General features: G+C 39.8%; 1 protein-coding gene across 2 annotated transcripts in view; it reads right to left on the reverse strand.

The window, feature by feature from the left end:
• The window catches only part of TMEM131 (transmembrane protein 131), a 181,348-nt gene that overhangs the window by 96,651 nt on the left and 62,321 nt on the right, over window positions 1–22,376 (reverse strand). For both annotated transcript variants that reach the window (XM_087823705.1, XM_087823706.1), the window contains exons 3-4: window positions 19,747–19,787; window positions 3,327–3,395 (exon numbers count right to left, since the gene is read on the reverse strand). In XM_087823705.1, coding sequence (XP_087679831.1) covers window positions 3,327–3,395; window positions 19,747–19,787 — 110 coding nt within the window. The remainder of the gene's footprint in view (window positions 1–3,326; window positions 3,396–19,746; window positions 19,788–22,376) is intronic.

Below are 22,376 nucleotides of genomic sequence, written 5' to 3' on the forward strand. Positions count from 1 at the left end.
CAATATAGGAATGAAGTCTTATGCCTGCCACTTTCAAATGATTCAAAATCAACAAAAATATGAAGTAAAATATGGCACAAATGTTTGCTATTGAATCTGGGCTAACAGTACATCCAGTATCTGTTCTTTATCCTTTCCTGACAATATAAGAGCTTCCATTAAAAATGCCTTTTATATGGGAGAATCTTTAACTGTGTACAACATGCCCAGATCTTAGAAAGAGTGGGTATTTCAGAACACAGTAAGTAGTTCCCCACAGGTGTGGTCTGGGTGGGGTGGCAAATAAGAAAGGTAAAGGACACATTTGATGTTAAGACATTTAGAATTTATCCTGAAGACATTAGGAAACCATTAAAGGATTTTGGGGGGAGGAGTACAGGAAATAACATGATCAGATTTTGACAATAAAGAGATTTCTCTGTTGATAGTATAGATCATAAACTGGAAAATGGCAGCATGTGGTCACAGTCTAGATAGGAAATGACGGAGGCCTAAATTAAGAGAAGGGTGGGCAGTGAAGGTTAGAGAGGAGTAGACATGAAGAACTGATAGGATTCTGGAAATGGATGTGGTGGGAAAAGGGATGGGGTGCTTTGAGGGAAAGGAAGGAATCTAGGAAGCCTCAGGACTCAGGCTTTGGTGACTGGTTGGCACCACTCAGAGAGATTGGAAACAGAAGCAAGAGCAGGACACACTGAGGTTAAGGTGTTGTTGGGGACGCAAAGTGAGTGATGGGGGGAGGGGTGGGTACAGATTGGAAAACCATAGGCAAATGCCAAAGGTTTGAAAGAGATCACCTAGTAAGAAGTGTGCAGTTGGCTGCGAAGCGCTGAGAAAACAATCAGTCACAGTTAGGGGATTGACAGAGGAACAGAATCCTGAGAAATACTAAGAAAAAAGAGCCTTAGACACAGGAGGGAAACACAGAGTGGTTCACAGGGTAGAGGCAGAGGAAGAGCTGAGAGGGAGGAATAGGTGAGCAGTGCCATGTACTCTACAAGAGATCAAGAAAGCAAGACTACTAAGTATCACCTAACAAAAAGACCCGAATTTGGCAGTTCCAGGGTTAATTCAGCAGTTTGACATTATGGTCAAGGGTACAAGTTCCTTCCATTTTTCTCCCGTCAGACAAACTTTGCTGATTTTGTTTTCTAGGCTAGCACTGCTGGTTGATTACAAGATGATTGCCATAGCTCCCCAGAAACCACACACAGACAACATCCAGCCAGGAAGAGGGGTATTTCTTTATTGTATCTATGTCCTTTTTAGAATGAGAAAAAAAAAATCCTTCCCCAGAAATCCTTTAGTAGACCAGACCTCACATTGTTGGGTACCATGGGGTCACGTCCACCCCTGAACTGATCACAAACAAGAATGAGATTATTACAACTGACGTAGATTAATTAGGATTTACTCCTGAGCTGGGAACAGGTAATTTTCTTAAGGGTTGGAAAACTGGGGAAAACCCCCAAAAATCTGTGGATGTATCAAAAATGGGGGTGGGGGTAGATGGTGACTATCAGGCATGAAGATACAAAGATGAGGCATTCTACACTAAGGTATTCTAATATAATTCTTTTTCCACTTAATAATATACATTTTTTAAAAAGCAGGGATTTTTGGAGGCAAAAAAGAAAAGTCGTAAATGAATGAAAAAATTTTAATCAACTAAGTTTTCTGCTCCTGAAGGTGAAAAAAACCCCACAAACATTTAAAAGAGGATATGTGCTAACTAACATCTGATTTCTTTTAGAAATCAGTTACTCTCTGAAAAACAAAACAAAAAACCCCTAAAACAAAAAAACTTCATTTGTTTGTTCGAAAACTATTTTCAAGTTTCATAAAAATGATCCTTAGCTCTAAAAATGCTAGGCAAATTCTTTCACATCCCTTCCAATTTTCTACAGTCAAAAGTTCTAAATTTAGGAACCTCTGTTTACATCCATGTGGTGGTTTTATAATATAGACTTATGAAAATTTGGTTTCTCCTGTTTGGGGGTGGGTGATTATTTAAAGGGTTGAGGGACAGATAATTTGGAACAGGAATTCCCAATTTCAATTCAGGTATTCTGTATACCTGAAAACTTTTTTATCTCAAGTTTTGCATGAAAATTGCAAAACTCTCTCAAAAAAGCAAAAAGAGAAGTGAAAAAGAGTTGGATATAACTCTTGAAACAGTATCTCTAGAATGGTTACTGCTAAGTTTTACAACGTAAAAATACTCTCTATTTTAGACTAAAAATATTGGTACTATATACTGATCTCTTCTGCCCCACCCTCATATACCCTCATATTGCTCATACCATAGTCTTAGAGTGGAGTTTATCAGTTTTTATTCTGATCCATTCTAACTTACCAGAGGGGCATTACTCTAGCAGTTATAGAATTTAATATATTTTTTTTATCCACCTGCTAAACTGGGTTGAAATCAAATACAGGTGAAGGCTTGTTTTCCCCTTAGTGTATCTGCAATGTGTAAAACCCAAGACCCAGAGGTAGAAGGTGAGCCAGAAGTGTAGTTTGAGGAAGCAAGTCTGTAGCTGAACCTTGTCTTTCTGTGGGATCTGCTTTTGTTTGCCCTTCTGGGATGGTGATAATATTATTAATTTGATAATGTATAAAAGTTTGTATTAAATTTAGTCCTGGATGGTGTGGCTTGGTTGAGCGTTGTCCTGTACACTGAAAGGTTTTGGGTTTGATACCCGGTCGGGGTGCATGCAGGAGGCAGCTGATTTTCTCTCTCACTTCGATGTTTCTCTCCCTCTCTTCCTTCCTCTCTCTAAAATCAATGTTAAAAAAATTTGTACTTTAAAAGCATATGTTATCACTCTGGCAGGGTGGCTCAGTTGGTTGGAGTATCGTCCCATACACCAAAAAAAGGGTGGCGGGTTCAATTCCTGGTCAGGGCACATACCTAGGTTGTGGGTTCAATTCCTGGTCGGGGTACATATGGGAGGCAACGGACTCTCTCGGATTAAAAAATAAAAATAAAAGCACATGTATCAAACAAATACTTTATCCTTCTATATCCACAGGAAAAATTTAAATAATAAAAATGGAAATTAAGTGCTAATCAGAAGAGGTAACCTATAAATTTCATGCTGCTTAAACATGTAAGTAGTTTTCAAACTCTGAAAGTTAATATTATATGTTAGGTTCACAGTATCACTTCCCACTTACAAACTGCATTCAACATCATTTGTTCCTGATGACCTGAACATTAACTTTCTCATACAGATAACACAGGCAAAAGGCAAGACAAGTGCATGAACAACGTATATACAATAGTTTAAAGGAAAACTATGGTCTGAACATTTTAAACTTACTGTTCATGGAAATCCAGCATTGGTGGTTCAAATCGTATAGGTCTGCAGTGACCACGGTACAGAGATATACTGTAAGTAAAAAAGAAATAGCATAAGAAGCAGTTCCTCAAATAACCTATTTCCCCAAACCAAAGTTCAGACACTTAAATTTTGTCAAAAGAAAGTATCTTTTCTAAGAAAAGTGAAGTCTAATATTCTATTAGGAACGTGTATTACTTTATTAGAGAATATCAGTAAATGTGTGTTTTAACAAAATTACAAAAACAAACAAAACAGGAGTAATTTCCCTATTGAAAGGTAATGAAAAAACAGAAACTGCTCAGACAGATTGAATGTTGAAATTTATTTAGTTGATATAGTAGATAACAATATACTTTAATATACTCACTTGGATTTTTTTATACATGTACAATGAACAATAAATAGATAATACAACTATACATAATTGGCAGACAATATACACAGAGACAATAACTATGATCACATTATAACTAAAATGGCAAAGGAACTAAACAAAAATTAATTTTGGGATAGGAATTTCTAAGAACTGAAATACCTTTTTAACCTGAGTCTGGAACACACTTGATCTATGACATCTTGGCCTAAATAGTTGAGTATCATTTCTAACTATCCCATTTGATACTAGTACTTCCCACTAGAATAGGTTTCGAAATAGCAAACCTCCTTGACATCACCACGATCTAAGAGTGATGCCAAGTATAAATGACATGGGACAGGGGGAGCCCACATATTTACAGCCATCTGTTTATATACCAAGAAAGTCAGAAATTGAGTCAGCCACTAAAGTTTCTAAATAGTCCATGTTTATCTTTCTGTTGCATTTTAAGAAATGATGTAAGAACAAAACCCACTCTGAGAGACGACTATTGCCAGCATCACCAAAACTGACAAGAACACAAGCTTCAAATGATACAGTAATTTCATTCAAGAAGCAGAGAAAATACATTAGAAATAGACAAGAACATACAAAATATGTTGGAAACTTAGCTTTAACTCAATTCTATAAAGATTAAATAGTCTGAGGAGTGGAATAATTAAGCTAAGAGCTCTAAAGTCCAAAGGTGTTTTTTAGCCCTACCAATTAAGGAAAATCCTCTGTGCTCCTTGATAATTCCTCTACATATGGTGACTAGAAAAGATGACATATATAAACAAGAATGAAGACACCCAAAGTTAAGATTATATTGTACTAAAGCACAAAACTAAAGATGCTGAGATAAAGAAGGCAAAATTCCTCACAAGACAGCTGCTACATGCAGCAGGAGGTACAGAATCCACTCTTGATTTCTGCCCTTCCTTTGAAACAAGAGATACTACTGATCAGTTCATTAACGGTGTGAAGCCCAAACTTGTATGAAATCTTAATCCAATCACGGGGAAAAGTATGAGGCACAAAGTAAATGTGTATAACTCAATAATTTATATATAAACACTGACTTGTTGGATGCTAGATATACAAAGGAGATTACGATACAGTTTTTTTCTCTTCACAGAACTGAGAGTCTACTCCCCTAGTTGCAAGTGGAAATATCTGTCTAAAGTAGCCAAACAGGGTAAAAAAAGTGCATATCCCTTAAATTCAACACAAATATACCAAATCCCAGGCTGTCTAGTGCTGGGACTATGAGAACAAAAGCAAAGAGCCTGCTCTCATGGCGCTAACATTCAGTGGGGGCAACAAAAGTGGATCTTATCAGGGAATGACGTGTGACATATAAAGACAAATCCCACACAGTAGGAACAGAGAAGGCCTCTCTGAGGAGGGGCACTTGAGCTGAGCCCTAATGGTGGAGATCTGGGGAAAGAGTAGGATGCACTTGGCACGTTGAGGAACAGGAGGCTGACGTGGCCAGAGTGCAGGGGAGAAGGAGGAGGAAGGAGCTGGGATCAGAGAGGTACAAAGGCCAGGTCTCCTTGCAGGAGTCTGGATTTTATTCTAAGTGTAACAAAAAGCCTCTACAGTGTTTTGCAAAGAAGTAACAGTGGGAACCTATGGGGGCAGATCTGTGGGGCTGACAACCAGAGATCAGACTGGATAAAGAAGGGACTGAAGCTTATGACAACCAATGCTTAGTTCTTGGCAGACTGCATTACTCCTTCCAACAATACCCACATAGAGATCCTAGCCAGTGGCCAGGGAGATCAGCGGACAATTCTGCCTGATTTGGGTCCCCAACTAATAAGCCATAGCAGCCACAGACTGTTCTATGGTCCTACCTAGGCTGGGAAGCATTTTCAAAGGCCTACATAGGGCCGAATACAGCTTCCAACCTTGCTTGATCAGGAGACCTAACCAAAATACTTGGGAAACTCTGTAGTTCATCCTATAACTCCATTTATAGTGGAACTTTAGCAGAGAGCCAGGCCAGTGGCTCAGTCCATCTGCAGAACCGAGCTGGTTGACCCATCTGGCCAGGGAGCTTGATGAGCAGCTCGGCTGGATTTGGGTTTCCAGCAATTAAGCTGTAAGAGTTATGAAGCTTGTTCTTTGGTCTCACCTGAGCAAGGAATCAAATATAGTCCAACAAACTGCTGAGAATTGTATCCATACCTTTCCAACTAGGAAGACTGACCAGAAAGAAGGGGAGACATACTACTGTGCACATGGACAGAAATCCAACCGGCAGCTCCTCAGTGCATGGGATTATGCCTATCCAACTGAGCCACACGAGCCAGGGTGCAAGCCAGTAGTTTCATCTAACTTTTCCCAGATAACAGCAACCATGAACTGAGAGCTCAGAAAGTGAACTTGGCTAAACTGAGACCCTACCTATGGCCAGATACTACCAGTTAACCCATCAAGCACCCTAGGCTGAGCTGAGTGGTGATGGATTGTTTTTGCTGAAGTGGACGATAAAGTCTGAAAGAGAAGACCACTTACACTAATGTGTAGATACCAAGGAAAGGAATAAAGGATTATGAACAACCAGGTAAACATGACACCAACAAAGGTAACTAATAAAGTTCCAATAATTGACCCTAAAGAGAGAGATCTTTGAAATGTTTGACAAACAATTAAGAATGATACTCTCAAATACGTTTAGTGAACTACAAGAACATACAGACAACTAAACAAAATTAGGAAAACAATGCATGAACAAAACGAGGTCAACAAAGAAAGAGAAACTACTAAAAAAGAACCAAACAAAGAGCTGAAAAATACAATGCAATGAAGAAATTCCAGAGAAACTCAACAACAGACTCGGCAAAGGAGAAGAAAGAATCAATGAACTGTAAGATACTTAATTTAAAATTATCTAGTCAGAAGAGCAAAAAGAAAAACAAAAGAAATGAAGAAAGCATGTGGAACTTACAGGATATCATGATGAAAAATAATAAACATACTATGGGAATCACGAAAGGAGCAGAGAAGGAAAAAGAAAGTATTTTTAAGGACTAATGAATGAAAACTTCACAAACATGGGGAGAGAAATGAACATTAAGATTCATGAGGGGCAAATGAACCCAAATAGGCTGAATCTGAAAAAGGCTATACTGAGACACATTATAATTACACTGACAAAAATCGAAAACAGAATTTTGAAAGTAGCATGGGAAAAGATACACATCAAATACAAGAGAAACCCCAAAAGACCATACGTGGATTTCTAAAAAATAAAACTTTGCAGGCCAGAAGACAATGGGAAAATATATTCAAAATATTGGAGGGAAAATAACTGCCAATCAACAATACGACATGCGACAAAACTGTCTTTCAGAAATGAGAAGATAAAGACTTCCCCAACAAACAAAAACTGAGGGAGTTCACTTTCATAAGACCTTTTCTAAAAACAATGCTAAAGGGAATTCTTTAAACAGAAATAAAAGGACGCTAATAAACATTTAAATACATGAATGCTATGTGTAAAACTTACCGGTAATGGAAAATATACAGTCAGAGTTGATTCTCTAATATTGTGATTATGGTGCTAATTCATTTAAAACTCCAGTTTAAAAGTTAAAAAAAGTACTAAAATAACTAAAAATAACCTGTTATTGACTATACAATATAAAATATATGTAAAATCTGACATTATTAAAATGTGGGGAGGGAAGCAAAAGTGTAAAGTTTATGTATGCTATGAAAGCTAAGTTATAATCTTGAAATAGAATGTTAAAAATGTGGTTTTTATGTTAGTCTCATGTTAACCAAAAAAGGAAAACCTGTAGTAGTTGCAAAAAAAATTATGATAAAAAAGTCAAACCATACTACCGCAAAGGGTCATCAAATCAAGGAAGACAGTAGGTAAGTAAGAAGTAAGGAAAAAGGATTTACAAAAAGATAAATATTAACAAAATGAAAATAGTGGAGATTAAAGATGGCAACCAGCTGAATGGAAGCTACACAGACACTCTCCTGGACCAAAATGGGAATTAAAACTAAAATATACTCAACTACAACTGAAGACAAGCTGGAGAACACTCTCATAACCAAGGAGGAAAAGTGGAGACCACAGAGAGACTGGTAGGAAGTGCAGAGGCACAAGAGGGCTGCCTAGGTTCCCACAGGCAGCAGCTGAAGGGCTAGAGGCATATCCCAGGTGTGGAGGATTCCCACTGAGAACTCTGGGGCCTAAACCCCAGGATGAGCTTCCCAGCCAAGAGAACCAGAACTGAGAAAGGTGACCACATAACATCTGATTGTGAAAAGCAGCGGGGTTTCTGTCTGTCAGGGAGAGTCGGCTGGAAATGCAGGCACCCTCTTAAAATGCCAACACACAAAGTTTCCGATGCAGTCACTCACCTTGGGTTCCAGCAGAGGGAGCGCAGAGTGGACTGGAGCTGTGTGAGGAGAATCTAGGGTTGTGGGCTCTGGAGAGAGATCTCAGAGGGCACCTCTCAGGATTCCTGTGCTAAGTCATTCCCGTATACTGCAGAGGCAGACATTTACCTCCCAAGCAGCTTTTGCCTGAAGGAGGGAAGCAACTGCTCTATCCTGCCAGAAAACCTCTCATTCTACCCCAAGGAGTTTCTAAAGTTTGAGGCTCATTAAGAGAATCAGATTAATCAGTCTGCAGGAAAGGCAGGCCTGAGTACTTTGAGTCTTTGCCTGATCTGCTTCTGGACCTGGGCCTTGGAAAAGAAGACTTTGGTGTGCATCTTGGTCCATGTCCAATCACACCCAGCCCCAATAGAGAGGACGTCAAGCCATGGGTTGTTGATAGCTCCAAACGGTACGCAGGGCCAGTCACAAACAGTGTTTGACACTGGCCTGCGCCAGCGACCCTCCAAAAAGACTGAGAATCCTAGCAGGCCTACCTAACACACAGAAACAAACCCAAACAGGCAGCCAAAATGGGGAGACAAAAAAGCACAAAATGAAAGAACAAAAGAAGTTTTCAGAAAAAGAGCTAAATGAAATAGAGATAAGCAATCTATCAGATACAGAGTTCAGAATACTGATTGTAAGGATGCTAAACAGCATGAAAAAAGATATGGAAACTATGAAAGAAATTAAGAATGACATAGCAGAAATAAAAAATACATTGGAAGGAATGAATAGGAAGGAATTAGAGGAAGCTGAGGTTTGGGTCAGTGAATTAAAAGACAGGGTAGAAAAAAATCACTCAGAGATCCAAAAAGGAAAAACAATTAAAAAACAGGAGGACAGTCTAAGGGAGCGTGGGACAGCATGAAATGTAACAATATTTGCATTATAAGAGTGCCAGAAGGGGAAGAGAATAAGCAAGGAATAGAGAATTTGTTTGAAAAAATAATGGCGGAAAACTTCCCTAACCTGGTCAAGGAAAAAGTCACAAATTCAGGAGGCACAGAGCGTCCCAAGGAAGAAGAATCCAGAGAGGCCCATGCCCAGACACATCATAATTAAAATGCTAACAATTCAAGACAGAGAATATTAAAGGCAGCTAGAGAAAAGCAGTCTGTTACCTACAAAGGAGTTCCCATAAGGCTGTCAGCTGACTTCTCATCAGGAAACTCTATAGGCCAGAAGGGAATGGCATGAAGTATTTAAGGTAATGCAAAACAAGGATCTGAAACCAAGACTACTTTGTCCAGTAAGCTATCATTCAAAACAGATGGTGAAATAAAAAGCTTTCCAGACAAAAAAAGGCTAAAGGAGTTTATCACCACCAAATCAGCACTGCAGGAAATGTCAAAGGGACTGTTGTAATTAGAAGTAGAAATAGAAGCATTGCAAGAAATGGTAAAGGGACTGCTGTAATAGTAAGAAGAAACAGAGAGAGAAACACAGGCATAAAGAATTAAAATGGTAATAAGTAAGGACCTATCAATAATAACCTTAAGGACTTTAAGGGAGAGATCAACAGCAATACAGTCATAGTTGTGGACTTGAACACCCCACTGACTTCACTGGATAGATCTTCCAGACAAAAAGTCAACACAGAAACAGTGACTAAATGACACACTAGGTCAGATGGATTTAATTGATATTTATAGAACATTTCACCACAAAACTGCAGAATATACATTCCTTTCAAGTGCACATGGGTCATCCTCAAAGATAGACCACATGTTAGGACACAAAACAAGTCTCTACAAGTTCAAGAAGACTGAAATCATATCAAGCATTTCAGATCACAAGGGCATGAAAGTAGAAATCAATTACAGGAAAAACACTCAAAAACATTCAAACACATGGAGGAGAAATAACATGTTATTAAACAATGAATGGGTTACCAATAAGATCAAGAAAGAAATCAAACACTTCCTGGAAACAAATGAAAATGAACACACAACCCCATATCTATGGGACACAGCGAAAGCAGTCCTAAGAGGGAACTTCATAGCACTGCTGGCCTACCTCAAAACTAAAAACTTTTAGTAAACTATCTAACCCTACAACTTAAAGAATTAGAAAGCTCCCCTGTGAAGCCACCCATACCAGGGCTTTTGTTTGCTGCGAGTTTTTATTACTGCTTTGATTTAATCAGTTGTCATTAGCCTATTCAGGTTTTTTGATTCTTCCTGATTCAGTTTTACATGATCTCACTCATTTGCGGAATCTAATAAACAAAACAGACTGAAGAACAAAATAGATACAGAGACATAGAAGCATGGAACAGACTGATGAATCACAGTGGGAAGGGTGGAGGTGGGGGTGGGGATAAGTTAATCAAAGAACTTATATGCATATAAGAATAACCCATGGACACAGACAATAGTGTGGTGAAGGCTGGGGGGAACAATGTAGAGGGGAAAAGGGGGGATATCTGTAAAACTTTCAACAATAAAGATAAATTAAAAAAAAAAAAATGGCCCAGCTGGGCGTGGCTCAGTGGTTGAGCGTCGACCTAGGATCCAGGTGATCAGGGTTCGATTCCCAGTCAGGGCACATGCCTGGGTTGCAGGCTGCAGCCGATCAATGGTTCTCTCATCATTGACGTTTCTATCTCTCTCTCCCTCTCCCTTCCTCGCTCTGAAATTAATAAAGATATATTAAAAAAAAAAAAAGAAAAAAAAAAAGAAGTGACAACAAGATGGAGGCATAGGTCACTGCGGTACCCACCGCCTCCCACAACCACATCAAAATTACAACTAAAATACAGAACAACCATCATACAGAATCTCCTGAAATCCAGCTGAACAGAAGTCCTACAGCTAGGGAACTGAAGAAGCATCAAGACTGGTAGAAGGGGCAGAGATGCCGGGCAGAATCCGGGCTAAATTGCAGAGATGAGATCGTAGTCCCATACCCAGGTGCTGAGGTTTAAAACCGGGAGTGATGTCTAGGTGGTTTCCCGGTGAAGGGAGGGGTCCCAGCCACACATTAGGTCCCCACAGCCCAGGGTTCCGATGCTGGGAAGAGAATTCCCCATAACTCTGAGCTGTAAAAACGAGCGAGGGTTGTGGCTGAGGGACTTGGAGGCTGCTGGAGTCCCAGAGAGCTCCTCCCTTTTTTTTTTTTTTTAAATTATTTTTGTTATTGTTGTTGAGACTATTATAGAAGTCCCCTTTTTAACCTCACTGATCCCCTCCACTCCACATCCATTCCACCCCCAGGCTTTCCCCATATCAATGTCTGTGTCCATGAGTTATGCTTATAAACATATAAGTTCTTCGATTAATCTCTCCCCATCCACACCCCCCTCCACGCCTTCCCTCCAAGATCCCTCAGTTTGTTCCATGCTTCTATGTCTCTGAATCCACTTTGTTCATCAGTTTATTTTGTTTATTATATTCCACATATAAGTGAGATCATGTGGTACTTGTCTTTCTCTGACTGGCTTATTTCACTTAGCATAATACTTTCTAGTTCCCTCCATGCTGTGCCAAAGGCTAAAAGGTCCTTCTTCTTTACAACTGTATAGTATTCCATGGTGTAAATGTGCCACAGCTTTTTTATCCACTCATCTACTGATGGGCACTTGGGCTGTTTCCAAATCTTAGCTATTGTGAATTGCACTGCTATGAACATAAGGGTGCATAAGTTCTTTGTGATTGGCATTTGGGGCTCCTTAGGATATATTCCTAGAACTGGGATCACTGGGTCAAATGGCAGGTCAATTTTTAACTTTTTGAGGAAATTCCATACTGCTTTCTATAGTGGCTGCACCAGTCCAGGCAGCTCCTCTTGAAGAGCCAGTACACGGAGTTCCTCAGACGCCCTCCCTGTGAGCTCCAGTGCTGGGCAGCAGCTTGAAAAGAACCTGGGACATTCAGGGAGGAACTAACTTGCCTGGAATCAGGACCAGAGCTGGAGGTGCAGCTTTATCCCAGATAGAAAAACTGGCAGACACCACTGCTCCTTTGGAAAGCCTTCCTCCCAAAGAGCCCACAGGCAGGCGCCATTCTCTGAATCTCCAGCAACTGGACTCACACCTTTTGCCCTGCCCTGGTGATTCCCAGAGACCCGACCTTCTCTACTTGCAAGCTCATCCAAGCCATTTCCAGTGGCTTCTCTAAGCAAGTGGCGTCTCTAGCTTCATGCTTAGGACTTTCCTAGAATCTCTCAAACAAGCAGCAGCTGGCCTCAGCATGCCCCATACCTCTAAATAAGTGGCCCCAGGCCTGGAACTAGGAACAAACTGCATTGGTTCATAGTTTGGCCTCTCCTGGACACCTCCAAGCCTAGCACAAGTAGCAGTTATATACAGTTTGCTGTGTAGCTCATGCTGGGTGTTCCTGGGCATGACACAGGCAGAGGCTGACTTTGCACCTCCTGGGAGGCCCCAGAGACAGTGCATCTAGTGGTCAGCTTCAACCATGCTGGATTATAACCCTACTACATCCATGAGTGACACACTCAATGGATGGACTCGGTGATCACCAAAGCTCCACTGAAGTAAATCCTGCTCCATAGGGGTGTCTCCAGCACACCAGCTCTTTGGCTATAGTTGCAGCTGGTCCTCACAGCTGATTGGCCTGGGGGTCAATTCCTCCCAGTGGCCAACAGCAACCAAGGCTCAAGTACAACAGGAGAGGGCACACAGCACACATAGGGGAGCACCTAGAAGGCCCAGCTCAGGTGACTGGGAAAGCTGAGCCACTGGGCCCTACAAGACACCTACCACACAAAACCACTGTACAAATTCCAGGAGGCACAGCAGCTCTACCTAATACCTAGAAACAAACACCAGGAAGTAGCCAAAATGTGGAGGCAAGGAAACATGTCACAAATGAGAAAACAGAAGAAATCTCCAGAAAAAGAACTAAATGAAATGGAGCCAAGCAGCTACTAGAAACAGAGTTCCAAATAATGGTTATAAGGATGCTCAAGGATCTTAGCAAGACTATTAAGGAAACTAGCGAGATCATCAATGACATAATAAAATCCCAATCAAAAGTGAAGGGTACATGAACTGAAATGAAGAATAATTTACAGGGAATCAACAGTAGAGTCAAGGACATTGAGAATCAAATCAGCAATTTGGAATATGAGGAAGCAAAAAAAAACACACAATCCAGAAATATGAAGTTCTATCTCTGGGACAACTTCAAGTGGCCCAACATTCACATTATGGGGACGGCAGAAGGAGAAAAAAGAGAGCAAGACACTGAAAACCTATTTGAAAAAATAATGACAGAAAACTTACCCTACCTGGGGAAAGAAATAGACTTATAAGTCCAGGAAGCACAGAGAGTCCCAAACAAGGTGAACCCAAAGAAGCCCACACCAAGACACAACATAATTAAAATGCCAAAGGTTAAAGACAAAGAGAGAGTCTTAAAAGCAACAAGAGAAAAGCAGTTAGTTACCTACAAGGGAGCACTCATATGACTGTCAGATGATTTCTCAACAGAAATCTTTCAGGCCAGAAGGGAGTGGCAAGAAATATTCAAAGTGATGAAAAGCAAGAACCTACAACCAAGATTACTCTACCCAGCAAAGTTATCATTTAGAACTGAAGGTCAGATAAAGACCTTCACAGAGAAGAAAAAGCTAAAGGAGTTCATCACCATCAAAGCAGTATTATATGAAATGCTGAAGGTTCTTCTTTAAGAAGCAGCTAATAAACAAAATAATCTGACAAAATAGACTCAGAGACACTGAGGCATGCAACAGATTGACGTATTTCAGAAGGAAGAGGGAAGGGGGTTGGGAGGTGGGAAGAGATTAACCAAAGAAGTTATATGCATGTATGCATAACCCATGGACACAGACAATAATGGGGTGAAGGCCTGGGGAGGGGGTGGGACTGAAGTGGAGGGGGTCAACGGGGAAAAAACATGGGACACCTGTAGTACTTTCAATAAAGATAAATAAAAACAATAAAATACACACAGTATTTCTGAATAAAAAGAAAAAAGACAATAGTAAGTCCTTACTTTATCAATCATTAAACAAAAATGGATTAAATTCTCTAATCAAAAGACAGAGAATGGCTGAATGAATGAAAAAAGAAAAAAGATCTGAAGATACTCTGCCTACAGGAGACTAACTTTAGCTTTAAAGACACACATAGATTGAGAATGACAGGATAGAAAGAAATATTTCAACAAAATGATAACTAAAATAAAGCAGGAATAGCTATACTTATATTAGACAAAACAGACTTTAAGCTAAACCCAGTCAAAAGAGGCAAATAATGTCATTATATAATGAAAAAGGGGTCAATTTATCAATATGACATAAAAATTATAAATATTTATGTACCCCAACATCAGGTTACCTAAATATTTCAAGCAAATATCAACGTAACTAAAAAAAGAAATAAACAGAAACACAATTATAGCTGGAGACTTAATACTCCACTATCAACAATGTATAGATCATCCTGACAGAGAATCAATAAGGAAGCAGTGGAAATGAACAACACTACAGACCAGAGAGCTAAGAGAAGTATTACAGAACATTTCATTCAACAACAGCAGAATACATATTCTTCTCAAGTACACAAGCAACATTCTAGGACAGGTCATATGTTAGGACACAAAACAAGTCTTAGCAAATTTAAGAAGATTGAAATTATATCAAGTATCTTTTCTAACCATAATGGTATAAAAAGTAGACTCTAACAGGAGAAAAACTGGAAAACTCACAAGTACATGGAAGTTAAACAACACACTCCTGAACAACTAATGGATTGAAGAAGAAAAAAGGGAAATGAAACAGTATCTAGATTCAAATGAAAATACAACACATCAAAACTTATGTGATAAAAGAAGGCAGTTCTAAGAGTAAAGTTTAGAGCAATAAAGGCATACATCAAGAAAAAAGACAGATCACAAGTAAGCAAAGTAACTTTATACAGCAAGGAACTAGTAAAAGAACAAACTAAGCCCACAGTCAGCCAATGGAAGAAAGATTAGAGCAGAAAGAAATGAAACAGAGTACAGGAAAATAATAAAGAAAGGTTAATAAAACTAAATGTTGGTCCTTGACAGGATAAACAAAACTGACAAACCTTTAGCTAGACTCACCAAGAAAAAAAAAGAAGAGCCAAAAATAAAAATTATACATGTAAGAGGAAACATTAGAATTGGATACCATAGAAATACAAAGGATTATAAGAGACTACTATGAATAAATATATGCCAACAAATTGGAAAACCTAGAAGAAATGGGTAAATTCCTAGAAATATACCACTTACCAAAACTGAATCATAAATAGAAAATCTAAACAGACAAATAACAAGTGAGACAAAAACCTCTGACGAAAAAAAAGTGCAGGACCAGATGGTTTCTCTAGTGAATCTTACTGAACATGTAAAGAGTAAATGCCAATCCTTCTCAAACATTTCTAAAAAATATTGAAGAGGAGGGAGGCAGCATTACCCTGATACCAAAGCCAGATAAGAACACTACAAGAAAAAACACCTACAAGCCAATATTCTTGATGGATATAGATAGAAAAAAACAAATTCAAGGGCACATTAAAAGGATCATACACCACAATCAAGAGGGATTTATTCCTAGGATACAAAAATGGTTCTATATATGCATATCAATACATGTGATACATCACATTAATAGGATAAAAAATAAACATACTATCCATCTCAATAGATGTAGGAACATGAATTTGACAATATTCAATATCCATTCATGATAAACACAACAAACTGGGTATAGAAAGACCATACCTAAACATAATAAAGGACATACATGACAAGCACACAGCTAACATCATACTCAAAGATGAAAGGTTCGAAGTTTTCCTCTAAGATCAGAACAAGACAAGGGTGCCCACTCTCACCATTCCTACTGAACATAACACTATAAGTTCCAACCAGAGCATTCAGGCAAGCAAAAGAAACAAAGGGCAAAAGAATTGGAAAGAAAGTGAAATTGTCTTTATTTCTGGATGACATGATTTTATACATATAAAATCCTAAAAGCTACCCCCCAATATTGTTTGTCCTAATACACAAATTCAGTAAAGTTGTATGATACAAAAGCAACATACTCTCAAGTCATGACAACTTTCCTTCCACATGCCTCCATTGGCATCCCTACTCCTCTTTCATTGCCTTTCCCCCTCTAATTCCTACTAATTCTCTATATTCCTCTTCTAGGAATACTGGCTAGAAGAGAAAATACAGTGAATACTGAAGGATTCCATATTTGATATAAGAATAGTCAAAGAGAATGCCATACTGGGCTGGCAATCAGAAGAGAATGAATTCTGCCCTGGCCAGGTGGCTCAGTTGGTTGGAGCATTGTCCTGTACACCAAAAAGGCTGTGGGTTCCATTCCCCGTAAGGGCACATACCTAGGCTGTCGTTGATCCCTGGTCAGGCGCGTACAGGACACAACTGATCCAGGTTTCTCACACTGGTGTTTCTTTCTCCAACCCCCCCCCCCCCCCCGCTTCTTCTCTCTAAAAGTCAATGAACAAATATCCTCATGGGAGGATTAAAAAAAAAAAAAGAAGATAATGAATTCTAACTAAACCTGTGCCCCTCTAACCTGGGTACATCCCTTGGTTCTAGGGAGTCTCAGCTTCTTCGTGTGTCAAACAAAGGGGCTCAACAAGACAATCTATTGGGGTCTCCTATTTAGAATCATCCCTGATTATATGCTAACTTTCATCTTAGTGAAATTTTCAACCCAGACTCTGACACTTTTATAGAAGTTTGTATTTGCGCTGGAAAAAAAAATTACAATTTCTGTTGATACAACTACACATTTACAATTTCTGTTGTTATATGATTGCATTATATTTTAATTTTATACTTTCATTTCACATGTATATTTTCATTAAAATTTGTGTTTAAATGAGAGCTCAGGCATTGTTTGACTGTGCAGCACTGAGCCATATATAAAAAGAACTGCTAAATTCTTCCAGTATGGAAGCTATGTTCTGATCATTACTACTAGGTAAATACAGAGACTATATTTGCTCTATGTCACATGTTTTAAATAAATGACTTATTAAACGTAATTTATAAACACAGTTCTTTAGGTCTGTTTTCCACTGATTTTTAGAGAGAGTGGAAGGGAGGGAAGGGGGAGAAAGAAAGAGGAACATCGGTGTGAGAGAGATACATTGATTGGTTGCCTCCCAACATGAGCCCTCACCCAGGCTGGGGAGCGAACCCACAACCCTTTGGTGTGTGGGCTGATGCTCTAACCACTGAGCTATGCCAGCCAGGGCCAGCTCGTTAGTTTTTAGTTGGTTGGTATGAGGCTAAAATCTAAATTTAAACTTGTATATTGCTATGGACTCAATTGTATCCTCCTAAAATCCATGTTGAAGCCCAACCGCCAATGTGATGGCATTTGGAGATGAGGCTTTTGGGAGGTAATTAGGTTTAGATGAGGTCATTATGGTGAGGCCCTTAAAAGAAGAGGAACCAGAAACCTTGCTTCCTCTCTCTCTCTTTTTGCCATACAAAGAAAAGGCAGACCTCTGCAAGCCAAGAAGAGAGCCCTACTGGGAAGAAAAATCTGCTGTAAACTTGATCTTGAACTCCGAACCTCCAGAACTGTGAGAAATGCCTGCTGCTTAGCTGCCTAGTCTGTGTGGTATTCTGTTGTAGCCTGTGCTGACTAAACACATTACTGCCTAATCCAGTCCATACCCATAGGGTATTATTGCATACCAGTTTGAACCTAATGTTAATTCAACTCATGGTCTTGGTGAGAAAATAAAAGTACGATGGTTTTAAAATATATCTGCAAATTCTCCAATATTCTTGCTTTCAATAGGTGGAAGTCTCTGTCCCCACCCCCCAAGGCCTTAAATCCATGCCAAACTATGTACCCAAGAGCATATGACAGAAGTAACACTACATGAAGATAGGTCATAGAAGGTGATCCAGCTTCCACTGGTTCTCTTTGGGATGTTCACTCTTGGAATCCAGCCATCATGCTGTAAAGAAGTCCAAACCTTTGTGAAAAGACCACACAGAGGGGCCCACATGTAGGTGTTCTAGGTGACAGCTCAGCTGAGGTCCCAGGTAACAAGCTAGCATCAACATGAGAGCAATCATATCTCCACCTCCCAGCCACTGAGTCATTCCCAGGTCTGGAGTATCCCCAGCTGAGGCCCCAATCACCATGGAGCAGAGGCAAGCGGTCTCTGCTGTGCTCTGCCTAAATTCCTGCCCTACAGAATCTGACAGCATAGTAAGATGATTGTTTTATGCCAGTAAGTTTTGGGGTAGTTCATTAGAAAGGTGTAGATAACAGGTAAGCAGAATGTGAGATCAGAGTACAATCATGTATTCATGTAAATTCTACATTATACCAGGAAAATAACTCAAAGCCCAGATCTTGATCATGATGAGCATGATCATTTTCATAAATGTCATCCAGCATAATTCCACAACTCATCTCCTAACTGCCGGAGTAAAGGATCGAGGAAGAAGCACCAGATAGCAGGTGTGCTCTTCTCAATGCTAATTTTGCTCCAGATGGGCCAGAGAGTTCTAGGGTTCTTAGATGGTCCAGCCAAGGTGGCATCATGATAGACTCCCAGTGGTCTGGAAACAATCCACTGCAGTCAAAAGGATTTGGGGAGGGGTGAAGAACGGAAGGTGGCATTACGATTTAGAATCATAGTAGCAGAGAGGGCTATGCCTTACTGTTGGCAGTGGGCATGTGCTTTGGGCAGGGTTCATGAGCAGGTCAGGTCCCAAGAGGCAGATATAACATTAGGGAGAAGGACAGAGCAATAAGGAAGTAGGGGCACTGAACTGCAGGTATTAAAGAGCAAAAACAGTGATTACTGAAGAAGTTTCACTGTTACACATATTTATGAAGTAAAGTTTTTAGCTGTCTACTCTTAATCTGAATATTTGCTACTTCTGTCTTAAAATTTTCTGTTGATGCCATCTGAATTTCACTAGTATGAGGATAGTCCTGGATGTACTTTAGCATCAAGGATCTCTAACTCACAGAAAGCTCTCCTTGCCATCCAGAAACCAGGTGCAGGCCTTCACTGGATAGGAAAGGAAATCAGGCAGTATCATTCTTTATACTGTCTCCATAACAGACGTGAGAAGCTACCAAAATACCAAAGAATTTGGAGGTGTGAAAGGCATCTTCAAATTCACATGTGTGAACTTATTAGTCTCATAATACCTGAGGGTAAAATAGCCTCCCTGTAGTCACAGAGAATCCCAGTTTCCCCTCTAGGGGCCAGCAGACAGAATGACTTCTGGTGATACTGAGGTCAGTCCATAAAAGGCATCGAGAGCCACAAGAGAAGTCACTAGGGAGTTACAAAGTTGATCCTCTGACAAAGCCAGGAAGTTTCAGCTATGAATAAAAGCTCTTCATATATGACAGTGGAGGAATGCTACCCAATCACATGCAAATTCAGATTTAAACCCGGTTTTCCATACACACAATACTTGAAATACATGATATAATGTGGTTTACAATACGCTTTTCCATCTTCATCAAAAAAGTATGGGGAAGAGATGGGGAACATTGCAGGAATCCCCCAGAAGGAACCGAAAGTGTGCTAGTACTTTACTAAATCAACAGAATTTTATATACTGTAAAATATATATATTGCTTCTTTACCTTTTCTGTTGGTATGAACTGAATCCAAGTGTTGTCTCAGTCTGTGAAAGGAAGAAAACAATGGTAAAAATACTAAAAAAAAATCTTTATACTATAGACATGAAATACCCAAAATATTTTATTGTAATTTCAATCTTGTTCTTATGTTCACTTGAATTTTCAGGTTAAATCTGAGCCCCAAATCATATGAAATGCTTTGTCACACTATATTACAGGTGTCCTTTGCTTTTTGTAAGTTCACATCATGCCACTCGGCTTCACAAAAGACCTACATTATTTTCAGTAACCAAAAAAAACCCAAAGAGGATTTTTGCTTTTACAGAAACAGGTGAAAAAACCTAAAACAGAGCTCAGAGTTTGTTCTGCAGAAGCTGTTACAAAGGCGGGGCACCTCAGCAGCGAGAATGGCTTCGCTGAGCTCTGTCCCCAGAACCACACTCAGCACAGCACCTCAGCCTCCAGCCCAGAGCTCTGAGCTGAGTCTGGGAACATCTGGGCCTTATCTCCATTGGTTTTGTGTATCCATTAGCAAGCCGTGCCCTAGAGTATCAGAAAACTCTAAGAGAACTCATAAGGGTGTTAAGTTTTAGCGTAAAACTGGACGTAGTTAAGCAGTTTGATCATGATGAACAAAATAAAGACACTATACTTGTGTTGAATTTTGGCTCTGGGAATACTTAAAAAATTTTCCCTGGATTTTCCCATAATTGTTTCTCTACTTTACACCATTTTGGCTTATGAAAGGTTTCATAGAAACCTCTGCTTTCGGATAGCAGGGGAAACCTATAATTCAAGTGAGAGAATAATTTGGATTACATTTTAACACACATGGAAATAATACAAAATAATGTGATTGATTTTTAAAAGTTTGCCAGACTGACACCTCCAATGAGAAGAGTTCTCTTCACAATCACATTGTGAGGCCACACGTGCCTCTCACTGTTCACTGTTTACCACTGTGTGCCAGATGCTGATGTATAACAGCTGTGGACACTATGGACCTCAAGGTATTGGGGGAGGGGCAGTCATTTTAAAACTAAATAAATATGGGTTGTGGGGTGGAGAGAGATGGGTGGAGGTGGTAGAGGGTATGGGGGGATAAACAGGGATGAAAAAAATTAAAGAAAAATAATTTTAAAAAAACAACTAAATAAATATGTGCTTATACACTGAATAAAGGACTATGAAAATCCTGGAAAGGTGCTGTGTCAGAGAATAAATAGGTGACGTTCTTGAACACGTGATGAGGGAAGGCCTGTATACAGAGATAACACTTACACTAAAGCCTGAAGGATGAAAAGCACTGTGTGTGGAAGCGAGATTGGGTGGTGGAAGTGAGACTGGGTGGTGGTGGGGAAACAGCATGTGAACAGGTCCTGTACAGGAAAGAGCCTGCATGCTCGAAAAATAGACAGCAGGTCTACTTGGCTGGGGTTGAGAGAAGGGAGAGAAAAGAAGAAAATGAGAGCCCAGCAAAGCGAACGCAGGGTCCCCATCCTGAGTGGCCACCACCAGCCACCAGACTTCTAGAGGTGCTAGGCTCTCCTGAGCCCCTCCCCCTCTATCTCCTTCCCCCTCCTTCCTTCACCCCATGGGCTAGGCAGGCTGCAGCAAGCAGAAGCAGTGGGTTCTTTTATATCAAAACAGCAAAACACCAAAAAGGAAATTGAGAGCCCTGGTCTTTACTACCCAAGCCACATGTGAGCCTTCCTGACACCCTGGAACTGTGTACCTTGTACCAAGTGGAAAATAAACAACAAGCAGCCAGCAAAAAAAAGGGAAAAAAAGAAAAAGAAAATGAGGCTGGAGGGCAGGTTCCGGTTATGTTGTGCTCTGGAGAAGCCATGGTAAGAAGTTTGGATTGTGTATATTCTAAATGCAATACAAGGGGTCTGGAGGAGTAAGAGGCAGAGACAGACATGCTTTCAAAGATATTATTCTGGCTTTAGTGTAGAGGACAGATCAGAGGAGGACAAGAGAGAAAACAAGAAGCTGGGAGGCAACTAATCAAGGAAATAAAGAGCTTAACAATGAGTAAGCAAATGCCCAAACTCTAAGAAATACCATCAGTGACCTGGTGGGTGTGGCTGAGTTGATTGAGCGGTGTCCCATGGACAGAAAGGTTGCCGGTTTGATTCCCAGTCAGGGCACAAGCCCAGGTTGCAGGTTCAATTCCCAATCAGGCACGTATGGGAGGCAACCTATTGATGTTTCTCTCTCACATCAATGTTCCTCTCTCCCTCCCCCCCACTCTAAAATCAATAAAAACATATTAAAAAAGAAAAAAGAAATGCCATCAGTTAACTTATACCAAAAGGTTAGCTTCTACGTTGTAACTAAAAATAGCAGTAGAGTTGTAGCAGAGTTGCATTATTTTTTCCCATTAATACATATAACTTTGAAATGGTATTTTGGAGAATGTATATGGGGAAAATATGGCAAATGTGGGAAATGTCCTTATTTTTGAAAGTGAATGCCTGGGTGAAAGTAAAATGTCAGGATGTCTGTAAATTTCTTTAAAATGTTTCAGCAATCAATGTATCTCTCTCCCTTCTACTCTCTCTGAAAAGCAATGGAAAAAATATCCTCAGGTGAGGATTAAAAAAAAAATTAAAACAATTACCATATGA

The sequence above is a fragment of the Miniopterus natalensis genome, chromosome 13 (genome assembly GCF_054644295.1).
Source record: "Miniopterus natalensis isolate mMinNat1 chromosome 13, mMinNat1.hap1, whole genome shotgun sequence".
In the NCBI taxonomy this organism is placed as follows: domain Eukaryota; kingdom Metazoa; phylum Chordata; class Mammalia; order Chiroptera; family Miniopteridae; genus Miniopterus; species Miniopterus natalensis.